We start from the raw sequence: 12559 nt of genomic DNA on the forward strand, positions 1-12559 counted from the left end.
TATAAATTTAACTTTTAGTTTAAAAAAACAAATTCTCCTTACACTTGATAATAATCCTCTTGTTGTCACTACCACCCACACCTTTGCCATTAAAAATGAAGTTATCATATGATATAAATACAAAACTTTAATAGTTTTATGATTGTCTATGAGTTTTAGTTGAAGTATATTTTTTGGGTTTAAAAAAAATTGTTATTGAGAAAAAGATAAAAATAGAAATTAGAGTAGGTGTAGAATACATGTATATGCATACGTAGGTAAAATGTAGATACATCCATACCAAAATAAAATAAAACAAAAAGTGTTCATGTTAAGTGTGGCAATTCTGATTTCTGAGGGTACATCCGATTTTGTACTAGTAGAACCACCGAGCGCCCCTCTCTTCATCCTTCCCTTCTCCTTCTATTACCGTACCGTAGCTACCATCACCTACGATTATTTCTCTCTCTCTCTCTCTCTCTCTCTCTCTCTCTATTCTTCTATTCTATTCTATTCTATCGATCTTCACCGCCGCGCTCGCACCTTTTCGATCTCCAAATTAGGGTTTTCATCTTCCATTTTCCGAGCCTAGATTCATTCGCCAATTGCCTCACAGATCCACCACACCTTCTCCCTCAATGTTCTGGAAGCTCGCCTCTATCTCTTCCTCCTCTCCCGTGAGTTCTCCACTTCTGAATTCATACTCCGCTTCATTCTCTTCCTTTTCGCTCTCTTTAATTAACTATTATAAGCATCACTTAGTTTTAATTTCCCCTTTCAAATGCACATTTATTTTAACGTTGGTTGATTGCCAATTTAGTATTTGTTCTTCCACTTGCCATTTCGTAATTTCCATTTGCAGGATCCACCCGTGCTTTAACTTTTAACGTTTTGTCTGTAATTTTAATGAGCAATGAAAAGCCCTTTAGCTTTACTAAGTCTGAAAGCAAACTCACTTCAAATTACTGCAAAATTTATTATGAAAAACAAAGAGAAAGAAAACCCGCCTGAAGATTTGAATTCAAAGGCAAATTTGCGAAAACTTGGTATACTTGTTCAAAATTATCTTATCTTTTACCTTCTCTGTAACGATGGATGTTTAGTGCCAAAATTTGTAATTGGAGTTCTTGTAGTTGACGGGGGAGAATTTTAAGATTGTGTCTTGGTTTTATGGTCAAACTCTCAAGTGGCTGAAAGTCTTGTTTCTCTGCAGGTGGAGGTAATATTGGACAAGGAGAACTTCACTTTAGAAGAACTTCTAGATGAAGAGGAAATAATCCAAGAATGCAAGGCCTTAAACAGTCGTCTTATCAACTTGTATATTCCTAATCAGTTTGAAATAATGGAGTTTTACTTTTCCTGCCCATGACTATTTCCTCCCAGTTCTTGTGTGTTTTTTCGGTTTTTGACAAAAGTCCAATAGATTGATTGATCCATGTTGTTTTCCCTACCTTGCGGGAATTAAGGCTTGGTTGTTATTGTTGGCTTTTTTTCGCATTTTCTGTACCATTTTTTATCTTCAGTGTTAAGTGGAAGTATTATTGCATAAAGCACAGGTTGGATATGCAATGGTGATTCAACTAAAATTTAATTTATAATTATTTGCTATTTTCCTGTTTTTTGTTTTCAGTCTGAGGGATAGAGCTCAGGTTGAGCAATTGCTACGCTACATCATAGAAGAACCACCGGAGGATGCTGAAAACAAACGGGTCTTCAAGTATGTAGTTGCAACTGAAAATTTGTTTCAATTTTCTTGTTTCACTTTTATCATCTGATAATTTGTCTATGATTTAGGTTTCCATTCATTGCCTGTGAGATCTTTACATGTGAAATTGATGTAATTTTGAAGACCTTGGTGGATGAAGAAGAGGTTTGTAGTATACTTTATTTTCATTACATAGTTTGATTTTTGTTTGAAGTCCTATAGTAATGTGTTGCGTGTATTATTTTCTACTTACCATTCTTGTTTTTGCAGCTCATGAACTTATTATTCTCCTTCTTGGAGTCTGATCGTTCTCATAGTACCTTACTGGCTGGGTACTTTAGCAAGGTATATGCTTGGGAATGCTGGAATTTTTAGTTTGTGACACTTTGTCAACATTATTTTTATTGTTGTATTAGAATTAGAACCACTTACTCTAAGATAATTTCTGTTAAATTTTGCAGGTTGTCATTTGCCTAATGATACGAAAGACAGTACCACTTATGAATTATGTTCAAGTAAGTAAAGCAATGTGCTTTTATAGTGTGTGTTTGAATTGGATTATTTCTAGAAATTATTTCAATAATTGATTATTGTTATAGTTTATCTTATGAAATAAGTTTTATGTTTGGATATGTTAGGTGAAAAGTGGTTTAAAGATTATTTCATTTGAGTTGTCTAAAATAATCAGTTTATTTCATTTGCAGTAGTTAGTTTTGTATTTAAATTAAATAAATTAATCAGTTGTTGAGGATAAAATGCGAAAACAAAAGTTAAATGAGAAATAATTCGTTAGCTTTTAAATGTAACTTCAAAAGTTTTGTTTATCATAGAAAAACTTATTTCCTTTGTTGAGATTATATGATCTTTGGTTATAAATTCTAATTACCAAACACATTTAAATAGAACACTAACGATGTTTTTCCTATGAATCAGATTACTATATCTAAAATCTATCCAATCCAAACACATGCATAGTAGAATTTGTTTTTCTAACATGATTTTATACAATTATAAGGAGACAACAAAGTACTACCAGATATAAAACTTATCCCTTTTGCCTTAGCATCTCTTTGCGAAGCAGTTTGTAGTCTATTTTACAACTAAGAATCTGTGATATCCTATTCTCCTTGTGATATCACCTTTCATTCATTCTTCAGCATACTTTCTGCAGGCCCATCAGCATGTTTTTCGTCAACTGGTAGATTTGATAGGCATTACATCCATTATGGAGGTAAACATCGTCTAGTAGTCATAATATTATTGAGATCTTGCTAATGTGACGTACTAGAATGGGTCCTAAATTAATTTTCTTTGCACAGGTTTTGGTTCGATTAGTAGGTGCTGATGACCATGTATATCCCAATTTTATAGATGTGATGCAATGGTTAGCTGAGAGCAACCTGCTTGAGATGATTGTCGATAAATTAAGTCCATCTGTAAGTGGAATATTTGCATTCTGTGTTTATAGTCTTTCAGTCAGATGTTGCTGATTAGCTGTATGTTGCATATACACCCTGCTGAAACCAAACTTAAGAAAGTGTACCATGTTTTGTAGGATGCTAGTTTATTCATTTATTAGTAGATGATCCATTGGATATTCTTTGACCTACTTCTATGAAGCCTTACTCTTGAATTTAGGCTGCTTCTACAAGTGTGAGTGCATGATTTGGCCAGCTGAAAATATTTTTGGACTTGACAACAATTTTGTTAGGAATGCTGTTACAACTCAGTCTGCGTTGTGGTGTTGAGTTTGTTGTTATGGGGTCACATAAAATACATCTTTTGCATCTTGGAGATATAAATGGAAAAAAAGAAAAAGAAATCTCTTTGGGAAACTAAAAGATCCCAATTTGGTTGTACTTGAGTGCTTGAATTTTATTGCCTCTTTGCCTCCTTGTCGTCTTTATAAATAATCTGACAGCTGTCTTTTTTGTTATTTAACCAGAGTCCTCCTGAAGTTCATGCCAATGTAGCTGAAACTTTGTGTACCATAACTCGAGTTGCATCATCTACTCTAGCTATTAAGCTTTCAAGTCCAAGGTTTTGTGTTGCAAGGCTTTACTTTTTTTTTTTATAAATATATGCCTGTAAATTGATTATTAAAATTGTTACTTTGCAGTTTTGTTGCAAAAATTTTGGGTTATGCATTGGAAGATTCACAATCAAAGTCTAGCCTTGTCAACTCACTTTCAGTGTGTATTTCTTTGTTGGATCCCAAAAAATCAGCTATTTCATCTCCACTTTTTCATTCATTCCGAAGTCAAAACATGTATGAGCCACCAATTCCTGTAAATCCAGATACTATTGGTGCAATGCTACCTAAACTTGGTAAGTATGGTTTGTTTTATCCCCATGAGTGAACAGTTTATATGCTTGATAATAGGATTTTTTTTTTTTTTTTTTATTTGGTTATATTGCATGTCTATAATGATATGGAACATGATATGACATAAGACAATAATATGAACAGGTTGTAGTTTTTTTTTAAATATGAGATGTATGATCATTTTGATGAAAATAAGATTTCAAAGAGAACTGCCGAAATGTGAGCCCTAGTCTACCGGAGGCATGTAAAGAGAAGTCCACAAGAAAAGGGAAATATATATTTAGTTTTTTTTTTGTGGGGGATGGGGGTCATCGTATGATTCTCATTTAATTATTTAATCTAAGACATCTATAGTTCTATGTTATGATTTTCATTTTTGTTACAGAATTATAATTACTATTTACCATTTCATGTCCTGGTAAAATCATGATCACTAGGGATTAGGGAGCATGCTTTTAAGTAGTATCAGGTTATTCTGGAGCTTGGTGGAGCCTTGCCAATAAAATGGGTTGTAAATGTGGTTTGGGTTCTATTTTTTAATGAATAATTAATTTATTGATTTTCTTTTTGATATCCATTTTCTGTCTAGTCTTTTTCTTCCAATTTTGTTTAGTCATCAATAGCTATCAAAGTAATCTTGGTTAAAGATGTTGTACCCTTCAGTTGTGTCTAGGTTTTTATTGGGTGGTGGTGTTGGCTGTAGTTGTTATGTGCCATGTTTTTGCATTTTCTGATTATTCCTGAAGTAGAGGCTTGAAGAATGATATGGCAACAATTTTCTTCTATTTGTGACAATGTCTGACACATTTTGTTCAAGCAGCTCTATCACATGATAAGTAAGATTGCACTTCTTGTTTACAGGTGAATTCCTTGTGCTTTTGGATTTGTCATCTGATAATAAGGTACTGCCTACAACATATGGTGAATTGAGACCTCCGCTTGGCAAGCATCGATTAAAGGTTTGTTATGATTTTTACTTTTGATAAATTTGATATGTATGGCTGTTCCCTCCAGAACTAGGTTATAGTTAGTCAGTTGATATAGAATTTTGTTCCATTGATAACCTTCAATGTGTACTTCAAACATTCATATTCCTGAGCAAGGATAGAGCGCTGATGCCATTTTTGAATTCATTTTCATTCTCTGACCAATTTGCAACTTATTTCAGATCGTGGAGTTTATTGCAGTACTTCTAAAAACTGGAAATGAAGTGGCAGAAAAAGAATTGGCCAACTCAGGAACCATTCAACGAGTCATTGATCTTTTCTTTGAGTAAGCAGCTTTAATTTTCAATTTCCAGAGTTGTAGATGTCTAGAGAAAACTTGATGAAATCTGCATCAGTATTTCTCCTCTTCTTTTGACATATTCTGTATTAATACAGGTATCCATACAATAACTCATTGCACCATCATGTAGAAAGTATCATATCATCATGTCTGGAGAGCAAATCTAATGCCATCATTGATCATCTTCTTCGAGATTGTGATTTAGTTGGAATGTTTCTCCAAACAGATAAACATTGTATTCTTTCTGCCGAAAGCAGTCAGGTAAATGTATGCTTCAAACTGATAGATGGGAGATTCGGTTGGTCATTAGCTTTTCAGCTGTCTATTTTTGAGCCACTAATTTACAACTCTCAACCTAGGATGGAAAAAAAATAGTTTTTTAGGAAACTTTTGATGGTGTGTTCAGTTATCTTGATTTTCTTCATGCTTTATTGAATAAAAAATGAAAATAAAGATGCACCACACGAGTTCAAGTGGGGTATCTCATATGCACTGTTTAGTGTATACATAGACTCCATATGCCGTTAAGTCTATGAGAACTTCTTTTAACTAAATTTGTGGATTTTGCAGCCCACAGTACCTGCTGCTGGAAAACAGGGAACACGGGTAGGAAACATTGGACATATTACTCGAATTATCAATAAACTTCTTCACTTGTCTCATAACCAAAGCCACATTCTGGCATGTCTCCAGGTTAGTTTTGTATTTACTTCCAGAGACACGATTCATGGTTTTCTTAGTATTTAGTATTTGAAACATTTCCAACCTGTATAAATATCTGAAATCTATAATGTATGCTTTGAATTGAATTCTTGACAGCTTTGCTTAAAAACTCATGGCAGATGCTTATTAACTGTCTTCTGTAAAAACACTTTTTTGCATGGAGGGGATATGAATGAGTCCTTGATGTGCCTAGTTCACTTTAAATAATTGTTTAAACAAAAATGGCATCAACAGTGTTGAGGCTTTTGATCCCAGAGCAACATCTTTTCTTCTGAAACCCTGCCATTATTTTGTTCTTGTTCGACTTCCTTGTCCTCTCAGTTGAATAGTTCTCCCGTGCCTAGAATGATGAGGTTGAACTTGCATCTTAAATTTTGAGTTGGTATGCCATGAATGCTCTTTAAACTAAAACTTCTTTATCATTTCTGTAGGAGAATAGTGAGTGGAATGAGTGGCAAGCTACAGTTCTTCAGCAGCGTAATGTGGTCGAGAATGTTCACCGTTGGGCTTGTGGGTAAGCTCTAATTTCAATTACCTAGCTCTAAATTCTTAGCTGAAGTGTCACTGGGAGGATCAATGCCTTTATTCAGCATAAGGTCTTTGTTGGCAATGCAAATTTTGGTTTTAGCAATATAAATGCCTTAAATGGGTAGTCTCAAGACAATAAGTGGGGTTATCTCAAGCAATAAGGGTTGGGTGGGCAAAATTTTGTTCATGAAATTTAAAATATAGGGGAGTGGATGTTGTGAATCCTTTATAATTATTTCTTATTTCTCCTTGTTATGTGCAGACGTCCAACTGCATTACAAGATAGGATGAGGGATAGTGATGATGAAGACCTTCATGACAGAGACTATGATGTTGCAGCTTTAGCAAATAATTTAAGCCAGGCTTTTAGATACAAAATTTATGGAAATGACAATAATGAAGAGGTTTGTAGTTGTTGGTTGCTTCTTATCCTCTCTGTGCATTCATGTGCCTTGTGTATCTTTATTCTCAAATATCTGTGTCCCCACTCTCCCTCTTTCTTAGTTTAACATTTTTGTCTTTTGTCTTGGACACTGCTACCTAAATAGTGGATTAATGCAATGATCTTCGTTACAGGAACATGGTGGTCTTGATCGAGATGATGAGGTAATAGTTTATTGTATTGTAACTGAAGTTATTTTATTTCATTAATTTCAGGGATTTTGAGAACCACTTTTGCTCTTTAAAATATCTTGTTTCATTTGGAAATTTGGTGACTGTGTCACTCTCATTATGGTGGTCATCCATAAGTACAATTGTGTTTTGTGCCCTGTAATTTTACTATCTTGGGCCATTAGTTGCTTTACTTTTGTAGCCTTACTATGTAATCAATCAACATATATTGCAATAGGAAACTGGGTATTTTATGACAGAAAATAGGGAGAAACCCTCATTTCAAAGATCTGAATCACAAGTTCATCACTGTAAGTGTATATGAGTGAATAACTCTGGTTAGCTTTATAACTAGTTAGTTGACAGTTGTGTTTAGTTAGATTTCTGTTACAATTGAATCTCAGCAGTAAAAATACTGCTCTTGTAAGAGATTATAGTGGTTTTGTAATATTTTCTCAATGCAATATACAAATCCCTTTTCTCTTCTCTATACTTTCTATAGTCATTCATACACACAGGAAAAGAAAACAAAAATCAGAACACTTCAGAACTGAGGTTCTGCTGAACTCCCTACACTAAGGCCCCATATATTCATTCAATGACTGGATGTCTTCTCCCTTGCTTATCCTTCCCTTCTCATGTGGCAAGCTTTCACAACCCAAATCCCTCTTCTGGCCTTTATAATTCCCACATGATCTAGAATAACAGTGCCCTTAATATAGTAATCTTGCACTCTTTGTTAAACTAAATTGTTAGTTAACTTTTCTGTTTTTGTCAAATGCAGGATGTCTACTTTGACGATGATTCTGCTGAAGTAGTCATATCATCCCTTAGACTTGGTGATGATCAAGGGAGGTTAGTATTTATTTTGTCTTTAGCTGGCAACCATATTAGGCTGAATTTGATCTCATGGTTCTATCGGGCATGATATTTCTGTTCAAAATAACTGCATACCATAAATAACTCATTTGCTATGTTCTTAAACAGTATATCTAATAAGCATAATACTCAAATTTACACAATAATTTGCTGACCATGGTCCAAAATCCTAAATGCTACCAAGCCTCCTTACTCGATTCACTTCAATCCTAGCCTCCGTCACGATTCTAGTTTCAGTATATGATATATGGAGGCAGACACAAGTCACACCATGACACAGAAAACCAAAATTCAAATGTCTTAAGGTTCAGGGTTTACAAAACGAAAAGGCATATTTTTGTTTTTCTTTCATCTTATACACGGCAAAATTTATTCAGAAGTTTCATTTATAAACCTCTATATGTTCTGCCCCTGCTTGTTGCTGGATTTACTTGGTTGTGTTAAATTCTTTGTTTTTAGTATTTTGATATTTAGACACATGTAATTGCTGGTTCTATAGCCTCTGGCAAAACCCAGTCGAAGTGTATTGCCTTTGTTTTTATCCCCCCTCCTTTGGTGGACCGTTGCCTAAATTGTGAGCCTAGCTTTGGATGTCCAAGGTGTTTTCTATTTCATTGATCATTAAATGTTTATGTATTTGTTTTATGCAGTAATTTGTTTACAAATTCCAACTGGTTTGCCTTCCAAGATGACAGAATTGGTGATGCACCTGGGGGCACATCATCCTCTGAGATGATGGATGAGATAAAATTGAATGCAGTTGCAAATAGTGGTAGCAACAGTAGTGATGATGAGGTAGTGGTTGGAGAGGATGAAGAATTGGCTGACAGCAAAAATACTGTGAATGGTACATCTAGCTTAAGTGCAGACTTCTTTAGTGGATTGACTGCCAGTGATTCCATGAATGGGGGCACTTTAAACTTTGAAAGTGAGAAGACAAGTCCTTCAAATGATATGGGATTCTTCAGGTTTGAGGCACCAGACAACGAGGACTTGTTTGGAGATAGGCCTTTACCTGATTGGGTTGGATGGGGTGAACCATCAGAAATGCAAGATGCTGGCTCAAGTATGAACCCCTTTCTGGATAATGACGAGTCTGGTAGGCCTCAAGTAGGCAGCCCTAATCTTAGTTCTCCTTCAAATGGGGAATCCGTACCTTCAAATGGGTTGCCAACTACTAGCGATTCTATCAATGGGAACAGTGACTCAAGTCCAACATCTGTAGCGGTACCCTCGCTATTTGAAGAGGATGTGGAATTTGTAGGTGTAGAATTAGAAGGTACAGAGAAGGCAATGGACCAGGCTCTCAAAGAAGGGATAGTTGGGGAAGCAGGACCATTGAAAAGAAACGTAGTCTCAAAAGTTCCAGATAAGGAAAATTCTGAAGAAGGCAGTCCTGGTGTGAAGGAGTTCAACGATGCAAATTACTGGAGGGTTGACAACGAGGTTGCTGTTCTAGAGTGATGGACAAATTGGTAAATCTTGCTTCCATTGTTTGTCTGTATGAAAATTTGGATCAACGCCAAGGTTATGCAACAAATTAGTGTACAGTATTTTTGTTTCCATTATGTTCTGTTTCTGTTGTTTCATCATTGTTAGATATTAAGGTTGTTTATTAATTTGAAGTTTTGCCTCTACCTGCAAGAGACTTAAAGGGAATTCCCACATTTATTGAATATTTACTCTGGTCTTCTTTCTCAGTTTATTTATTTTTTCCGTGTTGATCTTGATTTGCATACCTTACGGATACGACTATCAACCTATAGATGGAGGGACAATTTTCTACAACAACGAGTACGCCGAGAATGAACTGAATTAAGTTTATTATTGTTCAAGTCTTGATTTGATAATTTGTTTTGAGTGAATTACACAAATATCCTTTTAAGTTTCAACATATTAGACATGCATTTTCTCTTAGAATATATTTCTTTTACACTCCTGACGGCTGAAATTATTCTTTCTTTTAGAATATATTTCTCTTAAGTTTGTTCATGTCTCCACTAACAATGCTGGAAAGAAGATATAACTTTGAATGAGATATTTTGTCGAATATCTTATAAGCAAAAAAATCTTAAAACAAAAACACAATAATATAATATTTTGAATTTGGGAAACAATAAACAATGTATCTTCTTTTATTACAATAACAATCCCTAATAAAATATACTAAAAAAATATGAAACTTCAAAATTATAATAGTTTGAAAATACCTTATAATAAAATAAGTCAAATAAATGTGTCTTTAAAAAAAGGAAATATTATTTTTAAAATATGAACATCTAAATTAAATGAACACAATATAACAAAAGTAATCATATTCAATGTCTTATTTTAAAGTATTAACCAACTAAGACACAAATAAATATTTATGTATATATATACACTAATAAAAATATATTAAAACAATTACAATTCATGACATTCTGAATAAATAAAATATTAATAAATGATAACATCTCATCACAAGATTCAATTCTTTGGTTCTTAAAATTAGTGTAAATCTTAAATTCTTCAAAGAGTTTATGAGTTCATATTCCATGTAATGACATTTCATTGTTTTCCATCATAGATGAAGGTATCCAAAATCTTTTTTACATTCCAGATGAAAGTATCTATTATAAATCTCATCTTCAAATCAAATACAAATATTTATTATTATGCTCAAAAGATAGAATATTTACCATCATTTCTTCTCGGAAGATAATGACTGACTTTCACAATAATAAAAAAACATCATTCAAATAACTATCAAGTAAATTCTATACAATACATACAAATCTTGAGAGTCATCACAATCTCTTACCTCATAATTTCTAATTAACAATACAAATATATGAACATCCATGCATACACATAAGTACATTATAGCATATATAATGTATAAATTCTAAGGCATCGTACATGTGATTATATACGTTGTAAATCTCGTAATGCATTTATATAAATGAATTTGAACCATCTTTTCACCACAATCAAGGAATCACTAACACCTAAATCACACGCACACATGCAAATATAAATGTATCAATTTATTAATTTATAACTAATAATATTTAAGACACACTTTCAGAAATTTATACATGACAGTTTAAAAAAGGTTGTTTTAGTCTCCCCTTAAAACAAGAAATTCATACTCTTTTTTTATTTTCCTTCTCCTCTACCAATTGCGCTGAATTTTTTTTTCTTGTTTTCTTATTTTTTCTCAATCCTTGCAAACCACTAAGATTAAGAGAGACCGTTTACTTGTATGATTTTAAGAGAAAGAACTATCTATCCTTATATGTATAATTTAAAATTTATTTAACCGATCTTTTTTTATCTATTATTTTTATTATCTTTAATTATAATTATCTTTAACCAACCTAATATATTATTATACTAATATCTTTTTAAAATAAAAATAACAATCTAATATATTAAAATAATTTAATCTATCTTTTCCTTTACTAAAAGATATATTCAGATATTTTTATCTAAATAATTATTGAATTGTTTTTGGAATGTTACAAACCACAACAACACCCTACAACCCACAACGAGAATCTTTAACCCAAAAAAAGCATCAAATAGATACATAAAAGAAACAAAAAAGCACACTTAATTGTGAGATAAATTGCAATTTGGGTTAAACTGATGAGTACAAATGCAAATGAATCTTATCACCCCCTATCAATAACTCACTGAAGGCATGAAGAAATCAAACAAAGGTATGAAACAATCAATTTGACCAACATAAATCAAATAAAAACCAACGAAGGCATGAAGAATCCTTAAAATGTATGATTTAAACTGTTGGTGAGGAGAAGACAGTAGTAAATTTGTTATATAAAGGACCATGTGACTAACACATGACTATTATGGGAAAATGAAATTAACATTATTACTAGAGAAGGGTACTAGTGTAACTAGAATTTTAAAATAATGGGTATTTGTGTAGATGTCAAATACACAGGAAATACACGTATAATATGTCTAAATTTAAAAGAGTGTTTATGTAATTTGCTCATTTATTTATTTTATGTATTTGAATAGGTTAAAAGAGAGAGAAAGGATTTTTTATTTATGTAAAATTGATTAAAAAAAATAAAATAAAAATAAAAGTGTATGTTCAACAATTATCTGAACTTAATTGTTGCATTTCTCAAAATCAAGTTAGTAACTCAAATATTGTGATACTACCTGCGGTTCTTATTTAAGAAACACGTAAGATCATATTTTTTTTGTAATTATGAGCATCATAAGATTACTTTTTTAATGCATTAATTCCTAATTCTTTTCGTACCTTAGTATATTGTGTAGTCTATTAACGAGATACTCTTGCATAAAAATGAATGTATTTATTAGAATATTAACAATATTTATTGGTTAAAATAAGTTATCTTTTGAATTACAAGTAATGAATATTTCTTATATAAATTTTAAATTCATTTAAATTAATTTTATTGATGTTGATAAATTAGATATTTATTTCTTAAAGTCATATTTATAGATTAGATATTTATTTCTGGCTAACATTTTTC

General features: G+C 32.5%; 1 protein-coding gene across 1 annotated transcript; it reads left to right on the forward strand.

Annotated features, from left to right (window-relative positions):
* Positions 1-314: 314 nt before the first annotated feature.
* On the forward strand, positions 315-9717 carry LOC100790416 (serine/threonine-protein phosphatase 6 regulatory subunit 3). The gene is made up of 19 exons (XM_003540709.5): positions 315-656; positions 1193-1296; positions 1610-1696; positions 1774-1849; positions 1955-2029; positions 2146-2199; positions 2856-2915; positions 3004-3120; positions 3630-3724; positions 3804-4012; positions 4872-4969; positions 5179-5282; positions 5393-5558; positions 5868-5990; positions 6452-6534; positions 6811-6952; positions 7125-7154; positions 7945-8015; positions 8690-9717. The coding sequence occupies exons 1-19, from the start codon at positions 618-620 to the stop codon at positions 9501-9503; spliced, it is 2547 nt and encodes an 848-aa protein (XP_003540757.1). The 5' UTR covers positions 315-617; the 3' UTR covers positions 9504-9717.
* The last annotated feature ends 2842 nt before the right edge of the window (positions 9718-12559 follow it).

Source organism: Glycine max, chromosome 12 (assembly GCF_000004515.6).
Source record: "Glycine max cultivar Williams 82 chromosome 12, Glycine_max_v4.0, whole genome shotgun sequence".
Taxonomy (NCBI): Eukaryota; Viridiplantae; Streptophyta; class Magnoliopsida; order Fabales; family Fabaceae; genus Glycine; species Glycine max.